The sequence below is a fragment of the Aptenodytes patagonicus genome, chromosome 1, assembly GCF_965638725.1.
Source record: "Aptenodytes patagonicus chromosome 1, bAptPat1.pri.cur, whole genome shotgun sequence".
In the NCBI taxonomy this organism is placed as follows: Eukaryota; Metazoa; Chordata; class Aves; order Sphenisciformes; family Spheniscidae; genus Aptenodytes; species Aptenodytes patagonicus.
This window is the reverse complement of record NC_134949.1, coordinates 194,617,290-194,644,453: the sequence shown is the minus strand read 5'-3', so window position 1 is coordinate 194,644,453 and position 27,164 is coordinate 194,617,290. Positions and strand designations below refer to the sequence as shown.

The 27,164-nt window shown below is 42.2% G+C and overlaps 1 protein-coding gene across 1 annotated transcript; it reads left to right on the top strand.

Annotated features, from left to right (window-relative positions):
- The first annotated feature begins 233 nt into the window (after positions 1 to 233).
- NUFIP1 (nuclear FMR1 interacting protein 1) lies at positions 234 to 27,016 on the top strand. Its single transcript, XM_076363554.1, has 10 exons — positions 234 to 786; positions 1,052 to 1,140; positions 2,327 to 2,431; positions 3,078 to 3,140; positions 3,473 to 3,549; positions 10,913 to 11,005; positions 14,899 to 15,158; positions 19,201 to 19,329; positions 21,090 to 21,322; positions 24,681 to 27,016. The coding sequence occupies exons 1-10, from the start codon at positions 249 to 251 to the stop codon at positions 25,020 to 25,022; spliced, it is 1,929 nt and encodes a 642-aa protein (XP_076219669.1). The 5' UTR covers positions 234 to 248; the 3' UTR covers positions 25,023 to 27,016.
- The last annotated feature ends 148 nt before the right edge of the window (positions 27,017 to 27,164 follow it).

Here is a 27,164-nt window from a genome sequence, read left to right as displayed (position 1 = left end):
CGGGGGCGCAGCTCGGCCCCTCTCCCTCGTACCACTCCGCTTCCCCGCTCCCCGCCCCTCCGCCGCCGCGCTTCCGGCGCTTCCAGATGACGTAATCACCAGCGCTAGTCAGGAGAGCTTAACCCCTCGGCGAGCGGCTAAGCCCCGGAAGTGACGTGTTTTACAGCGGCCGCCGGCGTGGCCCCACGTGGTGGTGGAAGCACAACGCGGGGCAGGGGCTGCACCCGGGCGGCCGCCGCCGGCCTGACATGAACCCCTTCGCCTGGTACCCGCCGCCCCCGCCGGGGCTCCCCCCGCCCGGGCTCCCCCCGCCCTTCTTCTGCCCGCCGCCCCCCTGGGAGCCCAGCTTCTGGGCTGCCCCCGGGCCCTACGCGCCGCCCGGCCGCTACCCTCCTCCTGACAGCTACCCGCCGCCCAACAGCTACCCGCCCGCCGACAGTTACTCGCAGCCCGACGGCTACCCGCCCGCCGAGGACTACCCGCCTGCTAAGAGCTACTCGCAGCCCGCCGGCAGCTACTCGCAGCCCGCCGAGAGCTACCCGCCTGCCGGCAGCTACTCGCAGCCCGCCGAGAGCTACCCGCCTGCTGAGAACTACTCGCAGCCCGAGAGCTATGCGCAGCCCGAGAGTTACCCACCGCCCGCTGATAGCTACCCGCCTGCCGAGAACTACCCGCTGCCCAAGAGCTGCCCGCCCGCCAAGAGCTACCTGCCGCCGGACAGCTACGCGCCACCCGCCGCCTGGTACTCGCAGGCCTACGGAGAGGGACCGCAGGGCCCACATGCTGGTGAGGGGCGCGGGGGAGGTCGTCTCTCGGGCCCATGGACTCCTTCCCATCCCTCACCGGCGGGGACCCTGGGGCTGTCCCTAACCCTTGGGCGACGGTGGACTCACCCTCCCTCCAGGCATGTGCCCCGCTGTCGGTGCTGGTCGTGCAGCCTTGGCTCGTCTCTCCCCCAGGCCCTTCCCCGCCACAGTGGGCCCACCGAGGTAGCAGGGGGTGTGTTTTACTAGCTGCATGTATAACGGGGTCTTTTTTTTTCCTTTTGAAGGTGGAAGTGGCAATTTCTCACAGAAATGGCAAGGCGAGCAAGCGCCTGGGTTTAGTAAACATTTTCCAGAAGAAAATAACAAGCCAAAGGTATGGACTGGAGTCCCCAGCACGAGAAGGACATGGACTTGTTGAAGCAGGTCCAGAGGAGGGGCACAAAAATGGTCAGAGGAATGGAACACCTCTTCTATGAAGAAAGGCTGAGAGAGTTGGGGTTGTTCAGCTGAGAGAGTTGGGGTTCTTCAGCCTGGAGAAGAGAAGGCTTCAGGGAGACCTTGTTGCAACCTATCAGTACTTAAAGGGGGCTCATAAAAAAGATGGCGGCAAACTTTTTAGCAGGGCCTGTTGCGACAGGAGAAGGGGGAATGGCTTTAAACTAAAGGGGGGTAGATTTAGACTAGATATAAGGAAGAAATTTTTTACGCTGAGGGTGGTGAAACACTGGCACAGGTTGTCCAGAGAGGTGGTGGATGCGCCATCCCTGGAAACCTTCAAGGTGAGGTTGGCCGGGGCTCTGAGCAACCTGATCTAGTTGAAGATGTCCCTGCCCACGGCAGGGGGGTTGGACTAGATGACCTTTAGAGGTCCCTTCCAACCCAAACTATTCTATGATTCTGTGTCAGTGACAGTCGTGTGGAACCTGCCCCATGGTACTACAGAGACCCTGTACTCTTGTCTAATGTGCCTGCCCTTACAAGAGATGTAATGCAAACGTATGACAATCAGTCTGCAAATCTTGAGCCCGTTGAAAGAAAGATACAGTTCAACCAAATTCTAACGCAGATTTACCTTAGAAAAGCCCTTACCGTGGTGATGCCTGAGTGCCTGAATTACATTAGCGCTCTGTTATGTTATCGGGGCCAGACAGCCAGATCGCCCTGATGTGTGTAGTGGGAGAAGGAAGGATCTCTGCTGCCCTCTGAGCTCTTACATGTTATGTGAGAACAGGCATGGTCTGACCTGATAGGGAGGAGACTCAGGGCTGTAGCCTAGCTCTCCTCCCAGCCCTCGATAAACCTGTGCCAGCCTGGTATGTTTGCAGAAGTGATAATTGATGGAAAGGTGGTAGGGGAGAGAGCTGAGTGCAGGGCGCTTTTTTTGGAAGATGAGTGATTTGAACTTCGCTTTCATGTTATGTTAGCTTATCTTTGAAAGATGTTTTACTTGATGGCTTTATTAACAAAAATATTCATGAAAGTGTTTCACACCTACTTAAAAACAGGAATACCTTGTAATCTTGTAACTGCAATCTTGAGATGATTTCTTTTTTTTGCAGACCAAAAAGAAAAAAGAGCCAGTTTTCTCTCATTACTGTGATACCTGTGACCGTGGCTATAAAAACCAGGAGAAGTATGATGAACATATTTCACAACATAAACAGGTTGATGAGTTTGGCTTGTTTTATTTATACTTTAATTTTTAACTTTGTGCATGGTAAGTAGTTAGCTATAGTCACTCTTTGAATGGAAGACTTAACAAAGAGATTCCAGAGCAACAAAAAGTGTCAATAGGGGATTTTTTTCCAAATGCTGCGTGTAGGGGAGCTCTCAGTTGTATTTTTGGTTTTATTGCTGAAGTCATTTTAATGTCTTGTGAAGTTCTGCTAAGTCACCCCAGTGGTAGGAATTAATTCATTGACATCAGTGTAGCATGTAACATTTTTCGTGTGACAAGGCTTTATGTAGAAAACATATTTTAAAAATCCACTCCTTTATTGCAAAGAAATATCAAAATTTGAAATTGGAGAGTCTTGCAAATCTTTCTCTTAGGTTAACTTCATGTTATCTCCAATTATCAGGTATGTTGGCTTCACTGGTTATTCTAAAATCAGATGAAATTTAGAAGTACGCTCTCCCTTCTTACTGTTTTTACAATCAGGTTTGTTTTGAAACTGAGTAGCTCAAAAGTTCTGTATAACTAACTGCACAGGCATCTTACGCTGAGTTTGTTTGAAGTGTACTCGAATGCTTGTTTATAATTTGTTTGTGTAACTTGGTGTGTCTTAAGTTCACCCCCTTATCTTGCAGTGCACGGAAGAAGGTTGCAATTTCAGCGCACATGAGAAGATAGTTCAGATACACTGGAAGAATGTAGGTATCCCCCTGGGCCCAAAATATGAGTCTGTGCGACCTTTACTGTAGCCCCTTTTCTCATTCTTCAGAGGCTTGCTTTCATTCTTGTGGAAGGAAAATGTATCACCTCTGAATAGAATCTGTTGTAAGACAATGTTGTGGATGAAAATATGTTGAATACTATGGTGGTTTTTTTTAACGGATTCATTTTGTAATCGCTGTGTGCAGTCTCACCACTTTTGGAGATGAAAACAGTGTGATACTACTATAGTTGGCAGAATGATGCTTTTTTTTTTCTTGTGGGTTTTTTCCTTCCCCTTGTAAACACCTATGAAATACTTCTTCCTTAGGCACATGCACCTGGTGCTAAAAGAATAAAATTAGATAGTCCAGAAGAGATCGCTAGATGGAGAGAAGAAAGAAAAAAGTGAGTAAGACTTGTGACCTATGAATTTGTTTTCCTGTATTTTCCCTGTGTGATCATTAGATGACAGCTGAAAGGCAGTAGCAGCACGTGCTTGCTGCTGCTGTTCCTTGGACTCTGCAAAACTCCTGCGGTAGTGGTCTGTGTCAGAATGCCTGAGCCAGGAGGGTGCGAGCTGCAGAGACTATAATCATTTGGATGATTATAATAGAAGGCAAGATACCAACTGAGAAGGAGGTAGCTTTCCCAGATGTTTGATTTGGTACCCCAGGTTAGGTGAATGACTCATTCCTTTTAGCCCGATTGCTGAGACATTTTAGGTCAGAAATGTGTGTGTGTGTGTTTGCGTGGTGGTTTTTTAATAGCTAAGAAATCTGGAGCTCTTGTACTGACTATAATTGTAATACATCCCGCTGCGTGCAAATTTCCAGAGCTTAAGTTGTCGCAGTAGACCCCAACAGGGAGTTCTCCTAATTTTTAAGAACGTTCTGCATTGCTTGACACTTTTCTACTGAAAGAGAACAGAATCCATGAATGATGCTGTCTCAAGTAGTCTAACTTGCGTTGTACCGAAGGTATGAGGTATTCTCATGTAAGCAGTATTTCTCATTCTGTGATGTGAAGTGGTACAACTTCTTTCCCTTTACCAGGATTGAAGTGTTTAAAAATTCACACTGGACTTCTATAGATCTTATCCCACTGATGTTTGGGGTTCCCCCCCCCCCCCCCCCCCCCCAAGTTGAACAGATTAAAATCTGCCCTTTTCCAGCAGGTGAAAGATGCTGTAGGCTTTCCTCACTTCTGTTCCAGACTTGGAATATAGTCTTGTGAGGGATCAGTACACGGGTTTCGTTTCCGTGAGCAAGAGTCCTATATGCAGAGTGGGAAGTGATACAAATTTAATTTCAAGATCACTGGTGATGAGCTTGGGCAGTGTACTAGTCACCTATTTTTTAAAAATGAAAATAAACCCGGTTGTCTGATGCAGTCTTACTGATGGATCCAGCTTGCATTTATGTCAGAAAGCAATGTTAATGCATTCTTATTTTTAACCTGACTTCCCTTAAGTTTTTACACAATGGCTTTGTAAAAAAGGAAAATGAGTGGAATGTATGGTAGGAGACTTTTTTTATTGCCTCCCATCACTTTTTGCTGTGTTGAGAAGCAAAATTTCTCCCCATGTAATGGGAAGGAGCAAATCCCTGCAAGTTTAACATTCGTTTGGGCGTGGTTTCAGCTTTTTCTTCCCTTTGCGGTTCTGAAATGTGCAGTCTTTCACTATGTCAGCTCATCGTAGCAGTCAACTGTTGCACCTGCTGTTCATTTTTTTACAAATGAAGATAATCTGTAGGTCCTGGTGTGTGGTGGTTGATTTTTTTTTTTAAACAGCTTTTTTGTGTGTGTTTGTTTTTTTTTTTTAACCAAAAATTTATTTTTGTCCTGTGTTTAAAATGCCGTAGTTAACCAGACAAAAATTGCTTGTGATCTATGCAGGTACAAGTTTGGTGTTAGATTAGTTTTGGTTCCAAGGTTTCATTTTATTCAAAAGGTACTTGAGGGTTTGGTTTTTCACTTGCTTTCACTTTACATATTGCTGTCTTCCCCCTCTCCCCCTCAGTAGTGATACTCACCAAGTCTGTATTGCTTACAATACAAAGTGTTTGAACAGAGTTAGCAAAAACCAAAATGTCCTTAGATTTGTCTGTCTTGTGGCCCACGCTTGAAAGATACCAATACTTGTGTGCAGAGCCTTTGCTATTCATTTGCAACTTTGCATACACTTCTGTTTTAAGAGGTGTTTGGGAGAGTTCCTGTGTAGTGGCTGATGCTAAGGTTTAAGTTTTGAAATGATGTTTAAGGTACGTATGTTAGTACATGCTCTACTGTATACTAGAACATTAGGGAAGCAGGAACTGAATGTAGAATCGTGTTTAGGTACTGTTTGCTTGGGGAGTGGGTGCTGCAAGCCAAAGCAACCTTTATCTACAGTTAATTGTAAGGATGATACTCTCCCTGAGATCCTTTTTGTTGAGTTTCTAGAGAAGCTCATGGCACATACTGTTGTTTTTTTACAGATGAATATAATTTGGCTGTGGTACAACATTGTTGAAAGCCTTTACTGTGGCACAGTAAAATAAATGGAAATACAGCCTTGTAGTCAGGACCACCAACCAAAAAAGGCAATGAGATTAGGACCTTCTAAGCCAAGGCCACTAGATGGAGTACTGCTGTAGCTTATTTTGGTACTTCAGTCCTTGCGTGGGCATCTTGTTTAGCTACAATGGATGGGTGTAGAATTGACTACCTGGGTGGCTTTTCTTACTCTTTGTACAACAAGGAAGCTGTACTAACAGCCTTCTTTTTTTAATTAAAAAAAAAAAAAGGGGGAAAAAAGAGAGAAACCCAGCTGAAACTTTTGTGAAGCGTTAATTGGGTCTCCAGCAAAGCATCAGTTTAGTACTGAAGGTCTGTTGTTGACTCACAGTAAACATTGCATTGTACAGAGAAAAAAAAGGACACCAGAGGGAGTCTGAGCTATTAGGCAGTTGTGGTTTATGGTGACAGGAAAAAGCCTTTTTCTTTCTAGAAGCTCCAGTCAGAGTTAAGAATGAATCTTTTTAGGTCATTAGTAGTTTGTTTCTAATTAGGTTGCAATGATTTAACGCATGTGTTTCCATGCTGCATCCCTAACATTCCTGTCTTGCTTGTTCTTTCAGCTGTTACAAATAATTACTTACAGAGTTGAGATTTTTCTTTTTAATTAGCTGCTGTGTTGCTCAGTTGTGTATCCTGCTAAAATCTATTAGAAAGAGCCTGCGTTTAAAGTGCAGCCTTATTCACATAGAGGGAAGAGAAGGGGGAGTATCTCTGGATGAAGTATGCTGGGTCAGAATGCTGTTTTCCTGTCTCACATTCTGTACAATGCCCTGTTCATCGCTGCAGCCTTCGTGTCTCTGCTTACCTAAAAGGCTCTCTAATGGTTTGTGGCCCACTGAACCTGCTGAGCCAGGCAATCTGAAGTTAAGCGGACGACGACAGATGTGAAGTTCAGCAGGATCTCAGGGTTTCCCTGTGTTTTGCAGACAGATGGTTGTGAACTCTGACATCAGCTTTGGTGATTACAATTACTTTTCTTGTTTTGATTTGTCCTGTCTCTTCAAAGTGTTGAGAAATATGCTGTTTTCAGCATATTTTTTTCTTAAACACAAGTTTAAAGGGAATTATCTACAGTGCATTTCCTTAATGTGTCAGATTAAGGTATTGCTGTCTTCCCTTCTTTCCAAGTGAGATCTATGTCCTGCTAGCCCATATGTTTCTAACCAACTCTTCTTGAGCAAAGGTTATTAGAAAGAATGTGGCAAGGCTGCTCTGGTGTTAAAGTGAATTGTTAAACTTTTGCCTAGGTCCTAATATAACATTGGAGGATTTTCTTGATCTTGTGTGTTGCTTGTAAATTCTCACCCTCCTCCCCCTCTTTCTTTAATCTGTTGGGTTTTTTTGGTTCAGTTAGGGATTGACTGCTGTATTTCCTTGAAATACATCTCATAGGCTGAGCACGTGCTTAATGAATGAAGGCCAGTACTGTCAGCCACACCACTCTTAATTAATTTGTGGTTCTCTAGTTGAATAATGATAATCCTACAGTAGCTTGGAATCCTCCCTGGTGTTGTATTTGTAGTAGTTAAGTATGTAATAAGGAAAATAATTTCTTAGCACCTGGTAAAAGTAGAGAAGATGAAGCAAAGTAGAAGGAATGTATTGGTAGATCAAGGTAAGCATAGATACAATAAAGTTTACTCTGAACTGCAGGGATGGATTAGCGATAAAACTGCCTCAGCTAACATATGATAAAATCACACTAGAGATGCAATGCTTGATAAAATGCCTGGGAGTCTTAAACCAAGATTTTATCAGCTCTCTGTTGGGCCATCTTTGTTCCACTTGGGTTATCCATGACCCCTTTGCTGTTGGTGGTGCATATGCAATCAAGACCAGCTCAAGAAATTATTGAGGCAATTTGATCACAGTGCTGTTTCTATAAAGATGATAAACTTGCATAGTTCTGGACTCAGAAATTCATTGTGTAAACTGCTATAGAAACAGGTGTCTCTTCTGTTAGACATTGGTAAAGCTCTGTTTTTCCACTGCTAGCTAAGAGCTAGTTTACTCTGATGTTTATGTGAGCAAAACAGAGTATGCTGGCCTATAAAACATGTATGACTTGGCTAGTGCACTCATTTATTGAAAAAAACCACCTACTCACTAAGGCACACATTAGTGATTATGCTCAATGTCGCCATTCCCTGTCTCTGGAAACTTAGGGTATCTTTTACCTGCATGTCACTTTGTTGGTGTATATGTAATATACTTAGCCTGAAAACCAGTTTTCTGGTGTTATCGTGACAATTTGTGCTGAAAAACTTCCAGTTTGGATTACAGAAGTGCCTTTGCTTGGAGACTGCAGCTGCTATGAAATAGGGCTGCCTTCTTGGGCACTGCTGGTTCCTTCGTGAAATCTACTGTGCCAGACCATCACGTCCTGGTTTAACTCCCTCTTTTACAAGAAATTGCTTAGGTTTGTAAAGCCTTTGTGGTGACCAATGAAGCTGTCTGTAGTCAAGGTCTGACAGGTTGTTTACCGGACCTGGGTGCTGAGCTACTTCTGCTTCAGTGGTGTTTGTAGGTAACATTTTAAGAACCTTGTTTTATTGGGGGAGGAAGGCATGACTTCTGAGAAGGATTCAAACCCAAGTCAGCTCATTGGATTTTAACACATGGCCTTTTATGTGGAAAGATTCGGTATAGGCTCTTCCTTCTGCATCGTCGCACCTCTGTTCAGGAGCAGTCTTCCTAAATTTAACCTTCCTGAATAAGAATTCCCTGTATCAAAAAAAAAAAAAAAAAATTCCTCTCTTTTTGATTTTTGACCTCTCTTGAGTACTTTGTGGCTGTCCTTAGATAGTGAAGTTTGCAAAGTCTGCCATAAAGTTGTACCTCAAGACCATAATGTTTCCATTGTAGGCATCTGCCTCCACTTAGGGTCCAGCTGAATTTTGCTGCCTCTGTGGGTAGATCTAGCTGATGTTAGGAGGTGCACAGACCTATTTGTGCTGGGGCTGTGGTACCTCGTGAGTTGTGGAGTTGCACTGAGGCTGGTACGTCAGGGTGGGTGGGTAACTTAGGTCCACACTTCTTTGGTCCACTTGCTCCTTGCAGGGAGAACTGGGGTTGACTTGGCCCGGTCCCACCAGGACCCACTGGTGGGCTTAGCTCAGCCTCGTCGTCGCGCAGCAGAGCATCTGGGGAGGCATGAACCCAGTCTACCTCGTACTGAGGCTGGTGACCTGCAGACTTGAACGTCTAGAGCTTGCTGCCCACCAAGTCCTTAGGTGGAAGAATAAACTAGCAGATGCTCATCTGCTCATTGTGAATGAAATGAAACACTCTGTGCATGTGTGCTGTCAAAATAGGTACATTTTCTGCACAAGGTAAAGGCAGTGAGTAAAATGCTATTTAACATTTGAGGAGAGCTGGAGAAAGTAAACACAGCCACTACAGGTGCCTTCAGATGTGCTTTTGCAGGCATACTCGGACTTACGACTTGAGCTCTCTTTAGCTGTTAGTTACTGCCTGTGTCAACTGGAAGGGTGGTTTAGGAGAAATCTGTCTGTCTTGGCACTGAATCGAACCAAAAGCATTCATGGAGTCCATTACGGTGGCTCGGTGGAGGGAGTGGTAACTCATAGGAATGAAAGTGGGAGGCAGCCACATCTCAGATCATGTTGTGAGAGCGTGTCTGAATACGTCCTTAATCAGCATAACTACAGGAGCACTTTGAAGGCTCCTTTGCTCCAGGATTAAGGGTCTTCCCTTATGTCTTCTAAAAGAAAAAAAATTGCTAAGACAAGCTTGGGGCTCTTTTGAGCATAACTATTTATTTTATAGCCCTCTCCCCTCCTGTGAGTCTTACTCATGAGAAGGAAAGCACCTTATCCTAAAACTGTGGAGAGGTGCCAAGCGCAGGGGTCTTTGTCAGTGTGAAGCTCTTGAGATTAAATAATTCATTGCATGCTTGCTGTGTGCTGGGAGTGTTATAACATGGATGAACAAATGTAGCTAATGGGGAAGAGTGGAGATAAAATGTCACATCCCTATGCTCGCTTGAGCTGTATGGCAGATTTCTGGGAGAAATCCAATGAAAATAGATGTTGACAGCTCGTGTTCAAATCCTCTTAAAGGAGGCAAGTTCTGTAATGTGTTAGGTGTCTCTCATAGGAAATGCTTTTCATCTTTTTCCCTTGGTATGTGGTTGAAGCTGTCTTGCATCAGTGTGACGCTTAACACTCATGTTGTAAAACGGGGAAGATGCATGTGATAAGATTAAATATTTAAAGAAAGATACGTGTCCTTTTTGATACTATATATAGTGAGTAGCTGTTCTAAGTTTCTTGTTACTCCATTTTAATAGACTTATCAAATATTTATACTTTGTGTTTCTGTCCAGAAGCTGGTGGGGGTGTGCATGTGTTTCCCATTTACCACCTTTATCTCAAAGCACTGGGATTTAGCTAACTAATGTTTACAGAGCAACTGACATAGCCATTTTCAGGCTTTGACAGTAATTTGCAGCAGGCCTTGCATGTTAGAACCAGCGTGGCATTCGTCCGCAGGGAGGGATGGGGAGGGAGGAAGAGAATGGAAGAGAGGGATGGTTTGGGAGATGGTTGCAACAGTAGATTTGTTTTGATCTGCATGACTTAGCAATTTTTCTCGGAAGGTGGAAGAAAAAAGGGTCAGTAATTTTGGTGAAGTAGAGGTCAGTGTGCAAGCACAATACTGAATATTGCTCGAGAAGAAACTTGTGTGCTTTTCCTTAACTATCACATTAAATGAATCTCGTGCACCCAGAAGCTTTTCTTTTTTTTTTTTTTGATATTACAGGAACTCAGCAGTTGGTTTGCTAAAGGCATGTTGTACCTTTTAAGATCCTTCAAATACTCCAACTGAAGCACCATAAAAATAAAATTGCAGGACTAAATCATGCTGTTATGTGTAGGGACAGGCAGAGGGTCCATAAGCATGACTGAACTGTTTGTAGCTTGTTTGATGGTTTGGTAAATCTAATCATGCCAATTTGGTAGATTTCTTTTTTTTTATCTGAGTATGTAAGCATAAATGTACTCAGGTTTCTTGCCTTTTTAAGAAGGAAACAATCTGTTAAACTTCCATGAAACGTTTTAAAAATCTATTACATTTTTTAAAAATCTGTTACATTTATAGAGGATGCTGATGCTGGTTTGGTGAAGGGTGGATTGACAAAGTACCGTGAATCATTTAAGAGTCAGTGAATTTTTTTTTCTTCTAGAAATTTTCCTACGTTGGCAAACATTGAAAGGAAGAAGGCGATGCAGATGCAGAAGGAAGAAAGGGGAGAAGTGCTGACTACCCAACAGTTTGGGTAAGTGTTTTGAGACAACCTTGTTACTTTTCGCCTAATGAGTTCAGAAGTACGCTCTCTTACTGTGGTCTCCCAGCACTTACTGCCTCTACTGTACACACGATCTAGCTGCCCTTTAACAGAGGACAGGCCATTTGACAAACTGCAGATGTAAAGTTCCTTTGTTTACAGTGCTTCGTAGTCCACTTCAGTTAAATTAAACAATAATTGTATTAGAAATCTGATGTTCGTGCTGAATTTTGCGCTCTGGCTTGTGTGAGAAAACCACATTCTGGTGGTCTTTCATTAGATCAGCGTAACCTTGGTCTCTGAAAAAGAAATAATGGGGACAGAAGTCACGCAACATAATGAATCCACATAGTCTAATCCTTTAATGCCTGAAAATGGCCAAGAGAGATTTTGAGTGGATTTGGCTTCTTACTCTCCTTTCAGATAATAAATCAATAATCAAGTGAAGAGGGGAGGAAGATTTAACTTTATTTTCATAGCTTAAGTAGTGCTACTTCTTTATTCTACCCTCCATCATATTTATCTATCTGCTACCTTTGTTCTGGGCCTAATACTTAACCCTGTTGGATTTTTAGCTGTTCTCTCCCTTATATGGTGAATTACTTTCCAGTATGATCTTTGTTCTTTTCTCCTCCCCGCAGTGTCAGTGTTATGTGGAACCAGCTAACTTCATTAGCTCTACTTTAGGGCCTGTGGGAAGACTTTTAAAAAATGTTATAATGATCCATGCCCACAGAATATCACTTGTTTAAATGAAAACGACTGAGCTGGAAGGCAGGAGCAGACCCACTTCTAAGGGGCTCTTGCTAAATCCCACTTGCTGCTGCATGGAAGTGAAGCTGAAGCATGTCTCCTGCTTTTTTTTTTTGTTTTGTTTGTTTTTTAATAGGGAATGACACCAAACAAAATAAAACTTGCACCATGGTAAAGTGGTTGAACTAGTACAGAATAGGGTTCATGCCAGGCTAGTGTGATTTGGTAAATGGTTATAGTGCACATTACCTTGGTGCAGCATGTGCTTCAGAAGACCCAACACTGACCCACCCCCTCCAGCCAGTTGCCTTTTGTGACTTTGAAAGGAAGCATTGATAAAAGGCTAAAGCAGAAACTTCCTTTGAAAGATGTAAAGTTGCAGAAGTGCTTTGGACCCAAAGAACCAAACCTGGGCATTGAGACTAAAGCCGCAAACGTATGGAATTATGTTTGGAGGCTCTTATGAGCAAAGATGAGTTTTGCTTGTCACAATAACAAACTGCTTGGTGTCTACAGGCTTGTTTGGTAACTGTTGTGGCTGTGAGCTGTGTGCATTGTGTAGTCTTAAATGTCCATCAGCAATTCCATACTTATCTATTACATGTGTTAGTAACTTTATATCTGGAAAATTGTTTGGGAAAAACAAAGCCCTCAAAACTACAGGTTGTTTGCTGTTTGCTTTCACTTAGTGACCTTTAACTCTTGTTGATTTTAGAAAACTGTTCTTTTTTCCCCTCCCCTCCCTGAACTGCTAGCACTATAGACTTGATGAACTGTCCAAAAAGCTGTCGTTTCTGCTTTGTGTATCAACAGTAAAGATTCTGGAATTGGTGCTTATCTGGCAAATTTACTGATGCATGAGGCAAAAATAGAATACAGCTTGTTCTCTGCAAGCTGTACTATTAAAGCAAATAGCTAAGTAAGATTTAGAAGGGATTAGATACTTAACACTTCTACAGTGCTTTCCATTTGTGGTTCTCTGAAGTGCTTTACAACTGCTAATTCTCAGCATCCCCACGTGTGAGATTAGAGATGCAGAAGGACCACTTTGGCAGTCTGTGTGGTGTCTTGCAACAGCTGATTAATAGCGCATGGCTCTTTATCCCCTCTGAACGGGAAGTGAAGAGTACATCTTTCATGAGGGGAAGGCAGAAGGCAGATGCCAGGCTGACGTTTGTTGGGATGTGTTTGTGACCTTGGGGTTTCTTTCTGGGTGTTTGAGGCCCCAGGGAAATCAGAATGCTGTTTTTAACCCTTGGTCAAGGACAACACCTCTAATTGAGCCTACATTTGCTCAGTATCTTCTAGGTTATACAACAACATTCTGAATTTAGAGCCTGGTTGTACAAATTCAGAAATCCAGTTCTCTGTCTAGATGGAGTTGAATTACGGGAGCTAATATTAGCCTCCTTTTATGGATGAGAGACTGATGCGCAGGAAGGTGATGGCTTGCCTTTTGTGCCACAGAAGCGCTATGGTGGATGACGCTATCAGGGCTGAGCAATCAGTGTTGTTAGACACTTGTGAAATGACTGGAGAATGAAATGAAGTATGTTTTGTTGTGATATAAAGCCATTTTGAATGCTATGGCAGGCCCTGTTCTCCTCTCAAGAAGGACTTAATTAGGCTGGAAAGGTATGGAAGAGACGAATGTTGGTAATGGGAACATTTTTGTACAAGCAAAGAAGTGGGCGGCTTGGAAGGGCTGTATGATGGAGGTCTAGAAAGATTGCATAGGTGGGAAGAGGTGAACAGAATGCAGCTATACGCTGTTTCTTGTAACTCAAGAAGGATGTGGGTACCAAATGACTATTTTAGACATCAGAATAAAGACAAACCAAAATTAAGTCCTTCTTCACAGAATATTAACACCTTGCTGCAAGATCTCAGGGATGCCAGACATTTCACACAGCATCCCACAGCATGAGACTCAAAACCATCAGTGTCTTGGGAGCATCTCTAGTCAGAGAGGGTCTCTAAGTGGTACACTGCTGAAAAGTAGGCAAGCAGAAAGGTGACCATTTGCTCTGCTTTTATGCTCTTTTTTCTTTCCTCTTGCATGTTCCACTGGCTGCTTATCAGTGACAAGGTACCAGGTTAGAAATATACCTCTGAGACTCTGCTTGCAGATGCATGACTCTAGACCCAGGGAGAAGTTTCAGGAAGAAGCTTTTGCCCAAGTATGGTATTATACAGTTGACTAGGGGCTTGTTCGAGATGGTAGATCTTGTATGTCTTTTGTGGTTGTAATGTGCTGATGATTAGTTGCAGCCTTGTTTTGCTGAATTAAGTTTCTGTTGCTTGAAAATAAGTATTTTCAGGAAGCTTATGTTGTCACTTCTATATTTGCTTTTCTGTCTGGGTCACACCTATTCTTATATCTGTGGACTTTGACGAGAGTTTGTTAAGCTCTCCGGGTACCTTCCTATAAACATGTTTTGTGTTTATAGGATAACCTGGAAGATTAGTGGAACCAGCATGCTGTGCTCTTTCCATAATTTAGGACTTGTTTTAGGTTTTTTAAAACCCATTGTCCTGATAGAACTTTCTTTTCCTTTTCCATCCGAGTGAAAAAGATGAATGTCATGTTAGCTGGAGGCAGGAGTGGGCAGTTGTTATTGCAATTGATGGTGTCAGATGGCTGAATGGATTTAGTGTAGCAAGATCCCACTCTGAGCCGTAACTGGAAAAAGGAGACTTCAGCAGTGGAAGTATGCTTATAGCAGATGATTCCCTCTTAATTCCACGTTCCCCCTGTTTTTGGATGACTTCATTGATTAAGTGAAGGGAGTATTTGTTGGCTTTGTAATGTGAAATGAAAACACTATATCCTCACACTGTAGATGATCAAGAAACTTGCTTAGCCCTCGTACCCTTTGCCTTGTCAAAAGATAAAACTCATGAACTTCAAACTCTTCATTTGGGTTCCAGCTTTGTCACGTTGCCCTGCCAATGAGATGAGCTGTGACTACCTGTCTGGTCTGTCACCACGTGTTAGCTGAGCTGGAGTAAGTCCTGGCAGCAGGCTGTGTTGCTGAACCTTAAATGTGGGCCTGAGCCGTTTGGTTACGTCAGTTGATTTTATTCTCATAGCTTGTCATGTGTATGAGCTTTGTGTTTCTATTCTCCAGCAAAATGAAGGGGATGTGGAAACCTCCAGAAAATGAAGAGAGGTTTGGGCAGCAAGGAAGACAGAGGAGAAGACAAAGGCGCCCGTTCTGGAAGAAATTTAGGAAAAATAGTGGCGATTATAACGTACATAGAACTCAAAATGAAGCCAATGGACCAGGAAACAGCATGTGTGAAAAGGAACATGAAAAACAGCGTGCTTTGGCTCAGCCACACGTGAAGGACATGGACCCTCTTGGTCTTCTGGCAAACAGTGATGCTGGTAAGATGAAGGAACTTGGAGAATTTTTATTTTATGTACTGCTGAAAAGATTACTGAACTTTTGTGTAACTAACAACTTCTGGGGAGAGCTGGGAATTTAGAAAAGCATGTAAACTCTGTCCTTGATTGAAAGAGGGCTAACTGGGCACATTTAAAATGGGATAACTCTCTCTTAGTAGAAGATTGATGCATTGATGCAAGGCTTTACAGTATGCTTGCAGAAGAATGCTGGGGAGCCTGTTGTCATACTTATCTTCTCATTGTTACTAACAAAAAAAAAGCCCAGGATTGCTGTATTGTGGCTACGATAGGGCCAACAGGGTCAGAAGCTTGAAGGTAGTCCAACATCCCTGTGCCTAAAACTTGCACTTAGAACTTCCTTTTAAATGGAAATTTCTGTAGAGAGAGATCCTGATTCAGGACATGGTCTTCTAAGAAAATTTCCAGTGTGATTACTGTGAAATGTGGGTTAGCGGTTTATCTAAAGGAAATGGGGTAAATCTTGCATTTCAGGGAGCTTCTGCCCTAGTAGGCTTGGCCTGTTATCGGGGAAACTATCTCAGTAGTCTAGAAGTCTTTGAGATACGTGTGTGTGTCTGACTGAATTCATGTCCACGTGTGCTGGTAGGAGGAGCTAAAACTATAGACTTGGCTGAGATACGGTTTGGAAAGATGCTGAAATACGAAGTCATTGAAGAGGAAGAAAAATCTGATTTGGAAAGGCTGACACAAGAATGTTTAAGATACTACCAGCATTAAGCACTTTTACATAAGTTTGCTTGCAAGCCAAGTTGATCGTATTATAAACACACAGGGAAAATCTAGCAGACTACTTTTAAGTCTTTCTGATTTTTCTGTGAGAATTAGGAAGCATTAAATTTTGTTCTGTATCAGCAAAAAGTGCTTAATCTGAAGAGGAGAAGATGTTGGGAGACAGGATGTAGGAGTGTCTTGGATTTGAAAAATATCCATGCTGGATACTTATTTGTCTTAGCTTTGTATGTTTTAAAATACCTTATGTGCTTTAAACCAATATTTAGCTAACAAACTGGAGAGGGTTTCTGGGCTCTTAATGGAGCACCTCAATTCTATCTTTGTTTTAACCAGTACTTTACCATAATAATCTTATTTTATCTGTGATTTCCTGATTAGGAATGCTTTTTTTTGTCCAAAACACTTGGCTAGGAAAGGCAGCAAAGGGAAAGTGGTTCGAGCCATAGGGAAGTGATGCTGTAGTAACTTTAGGAAGGAGAAGAAAAGGAATAGCATCTGAGTTGTTTTAAGTTTAGATGCTGAAACTTTTGCTTGTTAGTCAGAGTTTTGGAAGTGCTGCCAAAAAGTCTGTGTGCAATATTACATGTTCTGCCATAAATACTGTACAATAGCCTAAGGGACATGCATCAACTTAGGTTGCTAAACCAATGTGTAAAATAAGAAAATCTTTATAAAGCCAGAAGAATGAAGTACTTCGGCAATCAAATTATTTTGTAAAGACTATTAAATATCCTGTTGTGGTTTTGAAATAACAGTATTTAGAATGTAAAAACAAATGGATTTCCTTGTACAAGTTAAGTGAATTACTGAAAATGTCAGCATTTTTCTTTTAATTCTAGGTTTTGCTATATTATCTAATTTACTCTTTATATTCTCCATATGTGTGTGTGTTCTGAAGTATTGCTGCTTAGTTTTTTTCGTGAGCATGTCTTGTTTCTACATCCTAGCAGCAATATAAACTCTGATGCAGTACTCTTAGAATATGGCATGCAAGCTGACTTATACTTTAGCTATTTTTAGCAACAAGGCTAGAATGCATCCCCTGGAAAGATGTCTGATGCTGACTTTTTCCTCTTGAAAACATTATCTTCAATTAATGAGTACAAGAACTCAGCATCCCTATGCAACTTGTTTTTTTCCACTAATCTCTGCATGTTGGGAAACTTTAAGTATGCTTAAATATAACTGTGTTTCCCCACAGCATCTGTGTTTTACTTAATGATAAAAAGTCTAATTATACCAAAGTATAGCTAGTAACTTCTGTTACAATAGGTTGAAAAGGACTGTGGTACTTGCTTATTACACATTATTAAAGCCAGTTGCAGTTTTTTATGCTATTGAGAAATACAGTCCTAACAAATAATAACACACACAATATAACTAAGTAGAATTTAAAAAAAAAAATCATACAACTGAAGTCCATGATTTTGCTGTATAGGTACATTTTGTTGGAGTATTTAAAACTTGCTAGCAGCAGCAGCCCTTTCTCTAGAGGGAATGTATTTTTTGCATAATGCATTCACTTAAGTTCTGTTTAGTGGCTAGTTCCTTCAAAGCTAAGAAATTGAATGGGAGATGAGAAAACAGAATTTTCCTCTTGATTTATAACCAGAAACCAGGTAAGATGATGAGCCTGTCAGGTGTAAAATTTTGAGGGATCTACTGACCAGAAACAGTGAGTTGTATTCCATACTGCTTCCTCCAAACATGTTACTCTCAAAGAGAAAATGTATTCCAGTAAATGTGTTTTCCTAATTTGCTAAAAAGCATATTAAAAGTAATTCTTTAAAATTTAAAGAAAATAAAAAGGCCTCCAACCCCAGTATGCACTCAACGTTTTGGATGAGATGAAAAAAATCAGCAATGAATCAAAATAACTTGGAATAAATGCTGGTTTTATAATTGCTTAAATATATGCAGATGCTCTGTATTCTCCACTAGAAAAATGCACAGCATTTAGCATGAGCTTCCAATGTAATTGCAAATTGGCATGATTATTAAACCAGTGAGAATCAACCTTTCTCAAAAAGAGCTCAAAGTAAAAAGAGGCAGGTCGGTAGTTTAGATAAATATCTGCATATTTATCTAAAAGTTGTTTTACCAAATGGCACGAGCTCAAATGAATCAAATTGCTAACTGTTAATTAGAAGAGAGTAGAGAAACATTTGTGATTTCAAAATAAGATCTCAAGAGTGTTTATTTCAGTAAAATCTTCTTAAGAAGTGTGAGGCAGCTTTCCTGTGGGGCAGGCTTAGACAGGGGATGGGAGAGGGCACAACTCTTTTTCTTTGTGAAAATAAGATTGCAACCAGTCTTTTTCTAGAAGACTCAACAGGCTACGAGTTTCTCAATGTTTCTAGTAGTGTTGTGTGTGTGTATAATGTATGTGTGTATATATATATGAAATTTGTATGCAGGTGTATTACTGAAAAGCATTTCCTAGTTTTCCTGCTAGCACTGTTCACCTGAGAGTCTTTCCAAGATTTTAATGCATATAGATCCTTTGTTTCAAACTAAAGCCATCACAATTCTGCATGTTTATTTTTAGGAGTCTTTTTCTGGTAGGGCTCTGTTTTCCTAGTATCCTCAATTTCAGCATTTTTGGTCCGCTTGCCTCCTATCTTCCTGGTATTCTCTTTTGGGGCAGTTTGAGACTAATACCTCACTTACTCATGCATGTCCATAATGCTCTGTGGGGATTTAAGTATCAAATGGTCTGAAGTACTGCTGAAAACCAGTCGTCTGCTTTGTAGCCTTGGTTCTCAATGTCCCTTATGAACTTCTTTTGCTATCCAAAAAATTATTTGCTCTTAAATTCTCACTTTGAAGGAGCCTAATTCTCCTTCCCCCCCCCGCCCCCAACTGGCTTTTGAATTGTTCTTCCCCGCCTCCGCAGGACTAAATCCAGCAAGACTTCAAAACATATTATGAAATCCTTTCTCTCTTTACCTACACTTGATAATAAAACCTATAATTACGTTTGGTATGTGAAGAAAGAACCAGAAAGCCCAAGCTCTTGTTCAGGAAACTTTTTTTTGCTTTTGTAGCTTTGCTGGCAGGACTGTAAACCAGTGGTGAGATGACTTTGCCACCGAATGTTTGTAGAGGGTAGGCAAGTGTGGGGTTTTTTTTTATCAGTCCACGGTGTTGAGCAATGGTGCTCGACATCAGTCTTGCATAGTGGTGAGATGGGGGTTTAGCAGCAAGGCTGGCTGTTGGCACGCAGGAGTATTGGGAAAAATCCCTCTTGACTTTTTTCTCCCTGCAGAATCCGACAAGGACGAAGCAGCAGCTGAAGACGGGAGGCTGGGATTGACTGTTGTTCCCAAGCAGGTCACCTCTGCCCTGAGTTCGTTGTCGGCCAACTATGGCAGCGCGTCCGACAGCGAGCCTGAAGGTGTGTAGGAGTGTGTCCTCTGCCCTTCTCCTCTCCCCTTCTCCCCTACATCAGTGCGCTGGTGTGGACTGCAAGTAATGATAAGATCTGATCACAAATGACCCTTCTTTGGGAAGGGTGGGGGGCTTCACCTCTTCTGTATTTGATCCTTTGCCATCTCCATCCAATTGTCCATGTCCCATTTATTTATAAATGCAGCATTTATGAGTGCAGTAGCCCAGTGGTAGCTCTTTACGGCTGCATCCCCAAAAGCTGCAGATTATCAGTGCCAGACAGAACCTACATAGTACTTACAATTTCTTGAGAAAAAACTTTTAACAGAAATCAAAGGTGTTGCAGAAGAAAATACAACAGGTAAGCTGTGGCTTATATTTAGCAAAGATGTTAATGTAATGCCGCTTCAGTGGCTGTATCTCCAAAACACTTGGCTATGGAAATGCCTTTTGATTTCTGGCCTGTCTACCAGTGCTGTAATTCAGAGCTGTCTTGTACCTGTTGATTTTTAGGCTTACACAAGTAAAGAGAGAATCTTGTAAAATGTTATGCACAGGGATGTTTTTGCGGTCTGTGTACAGGTCCTTTCCAGTTTGCTTTCAGTGACAGTGCATGCTAGTACTGGTGTAAGCCATGCGTAAGGACAGGCTGGGAGGAATAAAAGGATATGCCGTTATTCTGCTCCTCTTGTTTCCCCATTCCTCCCTCCTCCCAGTTTTGAGCACTAACCGGGGTTACTGGGTGAGCCATTACTTGTTCCCAGTATGGTGATAGCTCCCAGTCTCGGAGAAGCACCCGGGCAGAACACAGCATTTGTGCAGACAGCCGGTGCACGGGGATGGCCTTGTCCACTTGGCCTGTGCCACATCTAATGCCTTTCCCCCCCGCCCCACTCTCCTAGCCCATATGTTAGAGAGCCTCAGAGTTTCCTGAAAGATTGAGTGGTTCCCCCCGCCCCCCTTTGCTTGCCTTTTCTCAGCACCATCTTCTGGGTTGAAGAGACGGCATAAAATGTTTGGTTAGGGTGTGTGTCATTGAATTTCCCAAGCCTTTTTTCCCCAACTAGGGGGAAAAAAAAGCAGCCTGTCTTTAGTCTCACTTCAAATTATGTTTGAATAGTGCCAGAAAAAAACTGTTATGCTCACCCTGTGAATTAATTTCCATGTCCTTAAGGGGTTTTTCCGTAGAAGGCTTCTGGGTGTTGCAGTAAGACTTGAACTCTGTACTTGGATTTTGTGCTTCTCTGAGTGTATGCATCAGTGTATGGTAGAGAACTGCTGCTGCTCCTTGTTTTTGCAGATAGTCACTATGCCTTACTCGCCCTAGACAGCCTACCCAAAGTTACAGAGAGCATCTAGCAGGCAGGGAGTTGAACTTGGGCATCTTCTGCCCTAACTATCATGATTTTCTCAGCAGCCAAATTTGCAGCAAGTTATATTGTGAAACGGAAGCAATGTATTTTCTAAGTGATAACAAGGCAGTGGTTTGAAAATCTCGTTCAACTCTTACTACTTCTATTTTTCTTTTTGTATTGCAGAATTTAAATATTTTGTTTTCCTTTCTGTGAATGTTTAGAGATTATTGTTTGTATTTTAAAAGAAAACCCAAACCAAACAAAACCCTCCCTTCCTCCAAGTAAACTTTGAACATCTTCACATGAGGTTATGTGAGCAAGAATAGTACTAATGAACTGCCAGTGCATGGGGATATAAGCATGTTAAAGAGGCTTTTAAGTTTGAGATGAAAGTGTGTTCTTTTTCTTTAAGAAATCCCTGTCAAGACTGCAACAAAAGCTGAGAAAAACCAGGTTGTGCTCAGAAATACGCCTCAAACTACTTATGTTCCTTGGAGTCGAAACCCGAATCAAAAACGTCCGGAATATGCAGGCACGACGTTAAGAAGCTCGAATTCAAATGCACGTTCCCCCAGAGGGCCTGATAACTGGGGCAAGAAAACATTACCTCTCCTTCCGAAGCGCCGTCCAACTCTGCTGGAAATGGTAACAGTCTGAGTGTTAAAATAATGCCTCCTGTACAAGAGTAGCACTATTTGTGAGCGGTTCCCCTCTTCCCTGTGGGAAGTTAGAGCAGTCTGTTAGCAAAGGTCCTGTCTTAAAATAGCAAAGTGAGCGTTTCACTCGGAGAAAGTGTAGATGCTTGAATAGACAAATAGAAATACCCTGGTGTGCATTCAGGTAATGACTGACTTTGAGCAAGAGATGACAACTTAATCATGTGCCTAAAATGAGCTGCACAAAGGACAAAACCTCTGTTCCTCCCTCTCCCCTCCCTGTGGTAGTATCCAGTAGGTTTTATTTGTGTGTGATCCCATCAGCCTTATTCTGATCTTCCTCCCTTTACTCCCGGCTTTGCTATTCAGCTGCCTTCCCCTGATCAAGGAGCACACAGTCTGTTCAGATGTAGTCAATGAGATCTTGTTGATAAGGGTGTTGGTGACTTAAACTGTAGAGTGGTGTTGAGCTGCAACCTGCACATGCATGGGTTTCTTCTCTGTAGGCATGTGTAGGCCAGTCTGAGGAAGCGACAGCCCTGGTACCTTGAAGATTAGGTTGGTGCCTCAGAAGGGTAAAAAGAGGTTTGTAGGGGTGAGTCCAAGGTGTTATGATTCTGTTCTCAGTAACAGTGCAAAGCATCCTGTTTGGAAGCTTGGTGGCTTTCTTTAGTATAAACAAAACTTTGAAGCTTTTATTGCATTTAGTAATGAAAAGCAGTATCAGATAGGTAGGCTACCCTTGTGATTCTGTAAATAGCCAGCATAAAGCTCCCCCATCAAAGGAAAGCTTGCTGTGGGCAGAGCACAGGAGAAAGCAGGGTGCCACTGACATAAGAGCTTGAAACAGCACAGGATGTTTAGGCAAGAGGTACCTGATAAGCCACATCCCAAGCTGCAGATGTGGGAGAAATCCCTTGATAGTCCTTTTAGCACATACTACTGTTGCTGCCAAGAATTAAAACTCCTAGTGACGGAAAAGGAAGTGTTTGCCCTTTGTGTAGCTCCCTAAGCATGCAGTTGTCTTTATCTCTTGCTCTTCAAAGTTGTTGGTGATCAAAGCAGTGAGGACTCTGGAAAAAAAAAGTCATACGAAGTCCCACATGCTGAGAGAAGCTGGCAGAACATTGGAAGCCTGAATTGTAGCTTGCCAGTATAGTCCATTTTGAAAATTGCATTTTGGTGGGGTTTTTTGCCTTTTAATGTTGCTCAAAACTGTTGTTAAAGGATGTGTACTGTGGCTGTGAATCAGAGGAGTGCCTGAGATTTGCAGGTAGGCTTCCGCTGTCAGAAATGGTCAGTGTATAAAAACCTTGAGGAAGCACAGTTGAAATTTTAGTGAGTCGCTGCTGAGAATTTATCCAAAAAGTAAGGAAGTGGGATTGCTAAGAAAAGGATGTTGTATCAGTGAAATGATGCTTTAAAAAAAATAGAAGGGGAGGTAGGAGAATAGCTGCGGATGTCTATTGGCACTCATTCGGCAGTGAGCTTGGGCACTACTAAAACGTGTTTATTGTAGCCATGCAAACAGTAATGTGCGTTTAGCCATTCTGTATGCTGACAAAATAAAAAGCCTGTGTAGCATCACTCCACTGATACCCATCCCTGCATTAAAAAATGTAATACAAAGATACAGCCTTTGATAGAGTGATGGTGCATCCCATCTGTGCCTTTATTTGTCCATTTGGGAATTCAGCAGTTTCTCCCAGTCTGGCAAAGAGAACATCACTATGCTGTCTCTTCTCTGCCCTAATGTGCATCTCTTAGTTCAGATGGGAGGTTTCTGAAGGCCCATTTCAGGTGTTGGCTGCTTGTAACACCTCTTAGTAATTAGTCTAAATGGAAATATGCACACTTTAAGGTGGCTGGTTAAACCACTGCTGAAACTTAGAAAAACAACAACAGAAAAGCTTCTCTGCAACATTACAAGCCGAATTTAGCTAGGATGTGTAATACAGGTCTCCTACAAATGATCAGGTAGTTACAGATTTAGCCATTTTAAACTTGTTTGTTCAGAGTACTAGTTCGGCCGACACTTGCAATGACAAAAGGTCCTTCAGCCTTTTTTTTTTTTTTTTTTTTAAATACCAAAATGAACTTTGAGGTTAAAGGAGATAAGGGAGGCCTCTAGCACTTTGATTAAGCTATTAGACTTAGGTGAATTATAGCCCAGACCAGTTACTGCTGTTTAAATCCATAGTCTGGTACCTGATGAAACATGCCCTTCCCTTGTATTTATAAGTATCTTTTACTCACAGGGGTTTTCTAATGAAAAATGCATGGGATATTAAATTACAGATACAGTATAACCTGGAAAGTGTAAAAGATGCTAATAGACTTGCTATCCTGATGTACTGGAATGCGGGGCCTGGAATGCATTGTTTCAGGTGTTAATTATAGTCCGTGATATGAGAACATCGTCATCTGGGTCTACAGTCAGATAATTGTGGGGGAAATTCCTGGTATTTAGGTATATTCCATGACATTCGCTACCACCTAAGCAAACTGAGACTGACAGCTTAATCCAAAAGATACCATGAGATTTGTCACTTGTTCTATCTGCCTTAGTGCATTAATGGCTCTAAATGAGCGGTGCTTAAACATGCGCGCTTTGGGCATGTGTGTATTTTTCATCCATTTCAGTGGTACAGTCATGTGCCAGTACCATAGTGAATCGTGGCCATTATGAGCCTCTGACATTGAAAAAGTGGTGTTTGATCACTAACGTGTGCTGCTTTGGTAGCTTGCTGCTGCCCAAGAGGGCAGCTCCCTCCCTGCCACCTCCTCTCCGGATGCCTGGTCCCACCTCTTCTTCTCTGCTGTGCTGGGCCTTTTGCTCACCCTGTTCAGTTTTTGACACCCTCCTCCCTGCCCCCCCCCCCCCCCCCCCCCCAAAAAAAAAAACCCAAACAAAAAACCCCCACCCCAGAACACCCCACTACTTGCTGCTAACTGTCAGGTTTGTTTTCTCCTGGCTGGTGAGCTGAACTGATCCAGTAAGAGGCCTGATGAGCGTGAACTGGTGTGAGGGAAGAAGGGGCAGCAAGCCCTTAGATCTCCCAGCCCAGCAAGCTGTGCGGTAGTGCTGTCAAACACGCTTGCTGGCTCTGCCAAAGCCCCAGTCAGCCGGTGGGAAAGCACCCAACGTGGGAGTACGTGGCTTTCCTGTGCTGTCTCTGGTAAGGCAGGCAGTCTCTCTGTGTGTCCAGGACTCGTGTGAGACAGCCAACTACTTAAATTCAGAGATGCTCAAAATTATTGAGTAGAGCCGTACATCTTGCTAGGCTTGTGTCAGCTACAGAGCAATAGAGGGAAATGTGCATCATCTTCTCTTCTCTTCTTTCCAGTTACTGGCCCAGGACATACGACACGAAAGGAATGTGATTTTGCAGTGTGTTCGATACCTCATCCGAAATAACGTGTTTGGACTTCATTTTAAAACAGAACCACAAGCTGAAACAGAGACTGAACAGTCCTCTGCAACCACAACCACAGCAGAGTCTTTGACGGACCAACTCAATGAATCTAATTGTTCTTGTAGCTCTGACCTTCAGTTACCAGGAGGAGAAGATGCATTGTTAATAGCCCAGGGTGAGAAAGCACGCGTGGATCAGACTTCACAGATGGCTCACTTGGCAGATGAGGACACGTGGGAAACCCTGTCAGTTCAGTGTAAAGAAGCACTGTAGATGATGTCTGTTGTGGACAAAAAAGCAAAGGCTCACCTTTTCTACCTGACTGATGCTTTTTGAAAGACATCAGTATAACAAAATAATCATTAAAGTACATACTGAAAGCTGTTAAAACCACTTTTCTGATCTGTTCTGCCCAAAGTGGCCGTTCCCTTGTGAAAAGAGCATCCGTGCTGAGTAATTGCGTTTCCCCATGGCAGAAAGGCAGCAGTGGCACAGAGTATGACCTTCCCTAGGGTAGGTGTGGATCCCCACTTTCAAGCTTCAGAGCTCTGAATGTTTTACCTCGTTACAAAATGTGTGTCAGTCCATCACCAGAGCCAAGTAGTGTTGTGGTAGGATGGATCTTCCTCATGTGAAATCATGGTCTGGCGTGTCTGGGAGTATCTGAGTGTCCAGAAGTATTTCAGCGTACTTTTGAAATGGTAATTCACTGCGTATTTTTTCCCCAGCTGTTATTTGATATACTATATCCAATATAAATGTAATATATCCAGTATAAACTGAAGAAATGAAATGGAAGATAAAACTGACCTGGCTCTAAAAGTACTGCTTGCACCAGGAGTCTCCTCCTCTCTGAACTAATTTGTTAATTGAGCAGAGAAATGGAAATGAGGGTGCAGACTGATGCAAGAAGCCTTTAAAAAAAATTAAATAAAAATATAATAATTGCTAACTGCTTGCATCAGTGCTAGGTTGCTGGTTGACCTCAGGTACCCAATATTAAGCCTTAGACCTTGCTCTTGAAGCAAACTCTTAGTGTTAAGAATATTATCAAAGTTTAGAAAGCTTACCGAGAGTTACTGGTTTGTCTCTCTTTAATACGCATTGGGAATATAATAGTTTGCCTTCTGGAAGAATGTCTTCCTTAGTACATTATTACGATGCTCCTACAGCATCCAGTGATTTTTTTCATAGATTTGTGCATACAACCATAGTGTTGTGAGCACTAAAAAAGCGTCAGCCAAGGTTTAGAAACAAGTTTAGTCTTTTGATTACATTGTGTATCTGTTTGTCAGAATCCTTCTTGTCAAGGGCAGGTGTTAGTTTGTCACATTGACACTGAAAACATGCCATGAAAATCTATTATCAAAACCTCCACTTCAGAATATTTCTCTGCTCTTTGTGTTTTAGTCATGGCTAAATGTTGGAGTTAAATCTCAGGGACTGATTGTATTTTTTTGTTCTTTTGTAGAAGTCTAACCTTCCATTCCACCATCTAAAATACGGAGACTCACATGAGCTTTTTTTGTTGCCTAACAACTGTATTTTCTTTCCTCTAGTTCCTTAACTTGTGCCATACATCTCATTTGTGGTGCATAGAAAACAAGAAATAGTTGAAAATTCTGTCCCACTGCTCTGCAGTTTATAGCTACGACTGCATTTTGTGTTTGTAATGCACTGTCTAAATTTACAGAATTATATAAATATCAACACCCTTGTAAAAGTTGCGTGTCTCAAGAATATATGTGCAGAATAGAAGCAGTGATCATAAACATTTATATTTCCAAGGCGGATGATGCATTCTTCCCACGATGGTCCCACGAGCCGTTTCAATCTCACCGACTTGCTTATGGCTCTTACAGTTCTACTGCGATGAAAATACCAGCAAAGGACTCTCAGCCATGGAGAACTGGCACTCGGCAGAACCTGATTTCAGAGTGGAGTGGTACCAGTGCTGTTGAAAGCATGGGTAACAGCTGCAGGAAAAGAAACGGATGTCTTAGGATTGCTACTAAATTGCACTTTAATCAGCCCTTAACGTGCTTCTGTCCCTATCAAATTGATGGCAGAGCTTTCTTTGACTGTACACTCTGACCTTGTGTTTAAAAAAAAAACAAAAAACAAAAAACAAAAAAAAAAACTTTAATCTGAATTCTTTATACTGTTGTCATTATGGACTTAAGAATATTAAACTTTCACACAAAACCAAAAGCTTTGTTAGAAGAAAATCTTTTTAAAGTCTATTTCATGTAGCTAGGAAGAGGTGGGTTTCTTTTGGGGGAGATCTCTACATGGCCAGCATGGCATAAATCAGGAGTTCTGACCTAGGACTTGTTGCATACATGCAGAATTGCTATTGTTCTCGTAGCGAACCATTTCTGCCAACTCATATAGCAGACACGTGGAGACATACGC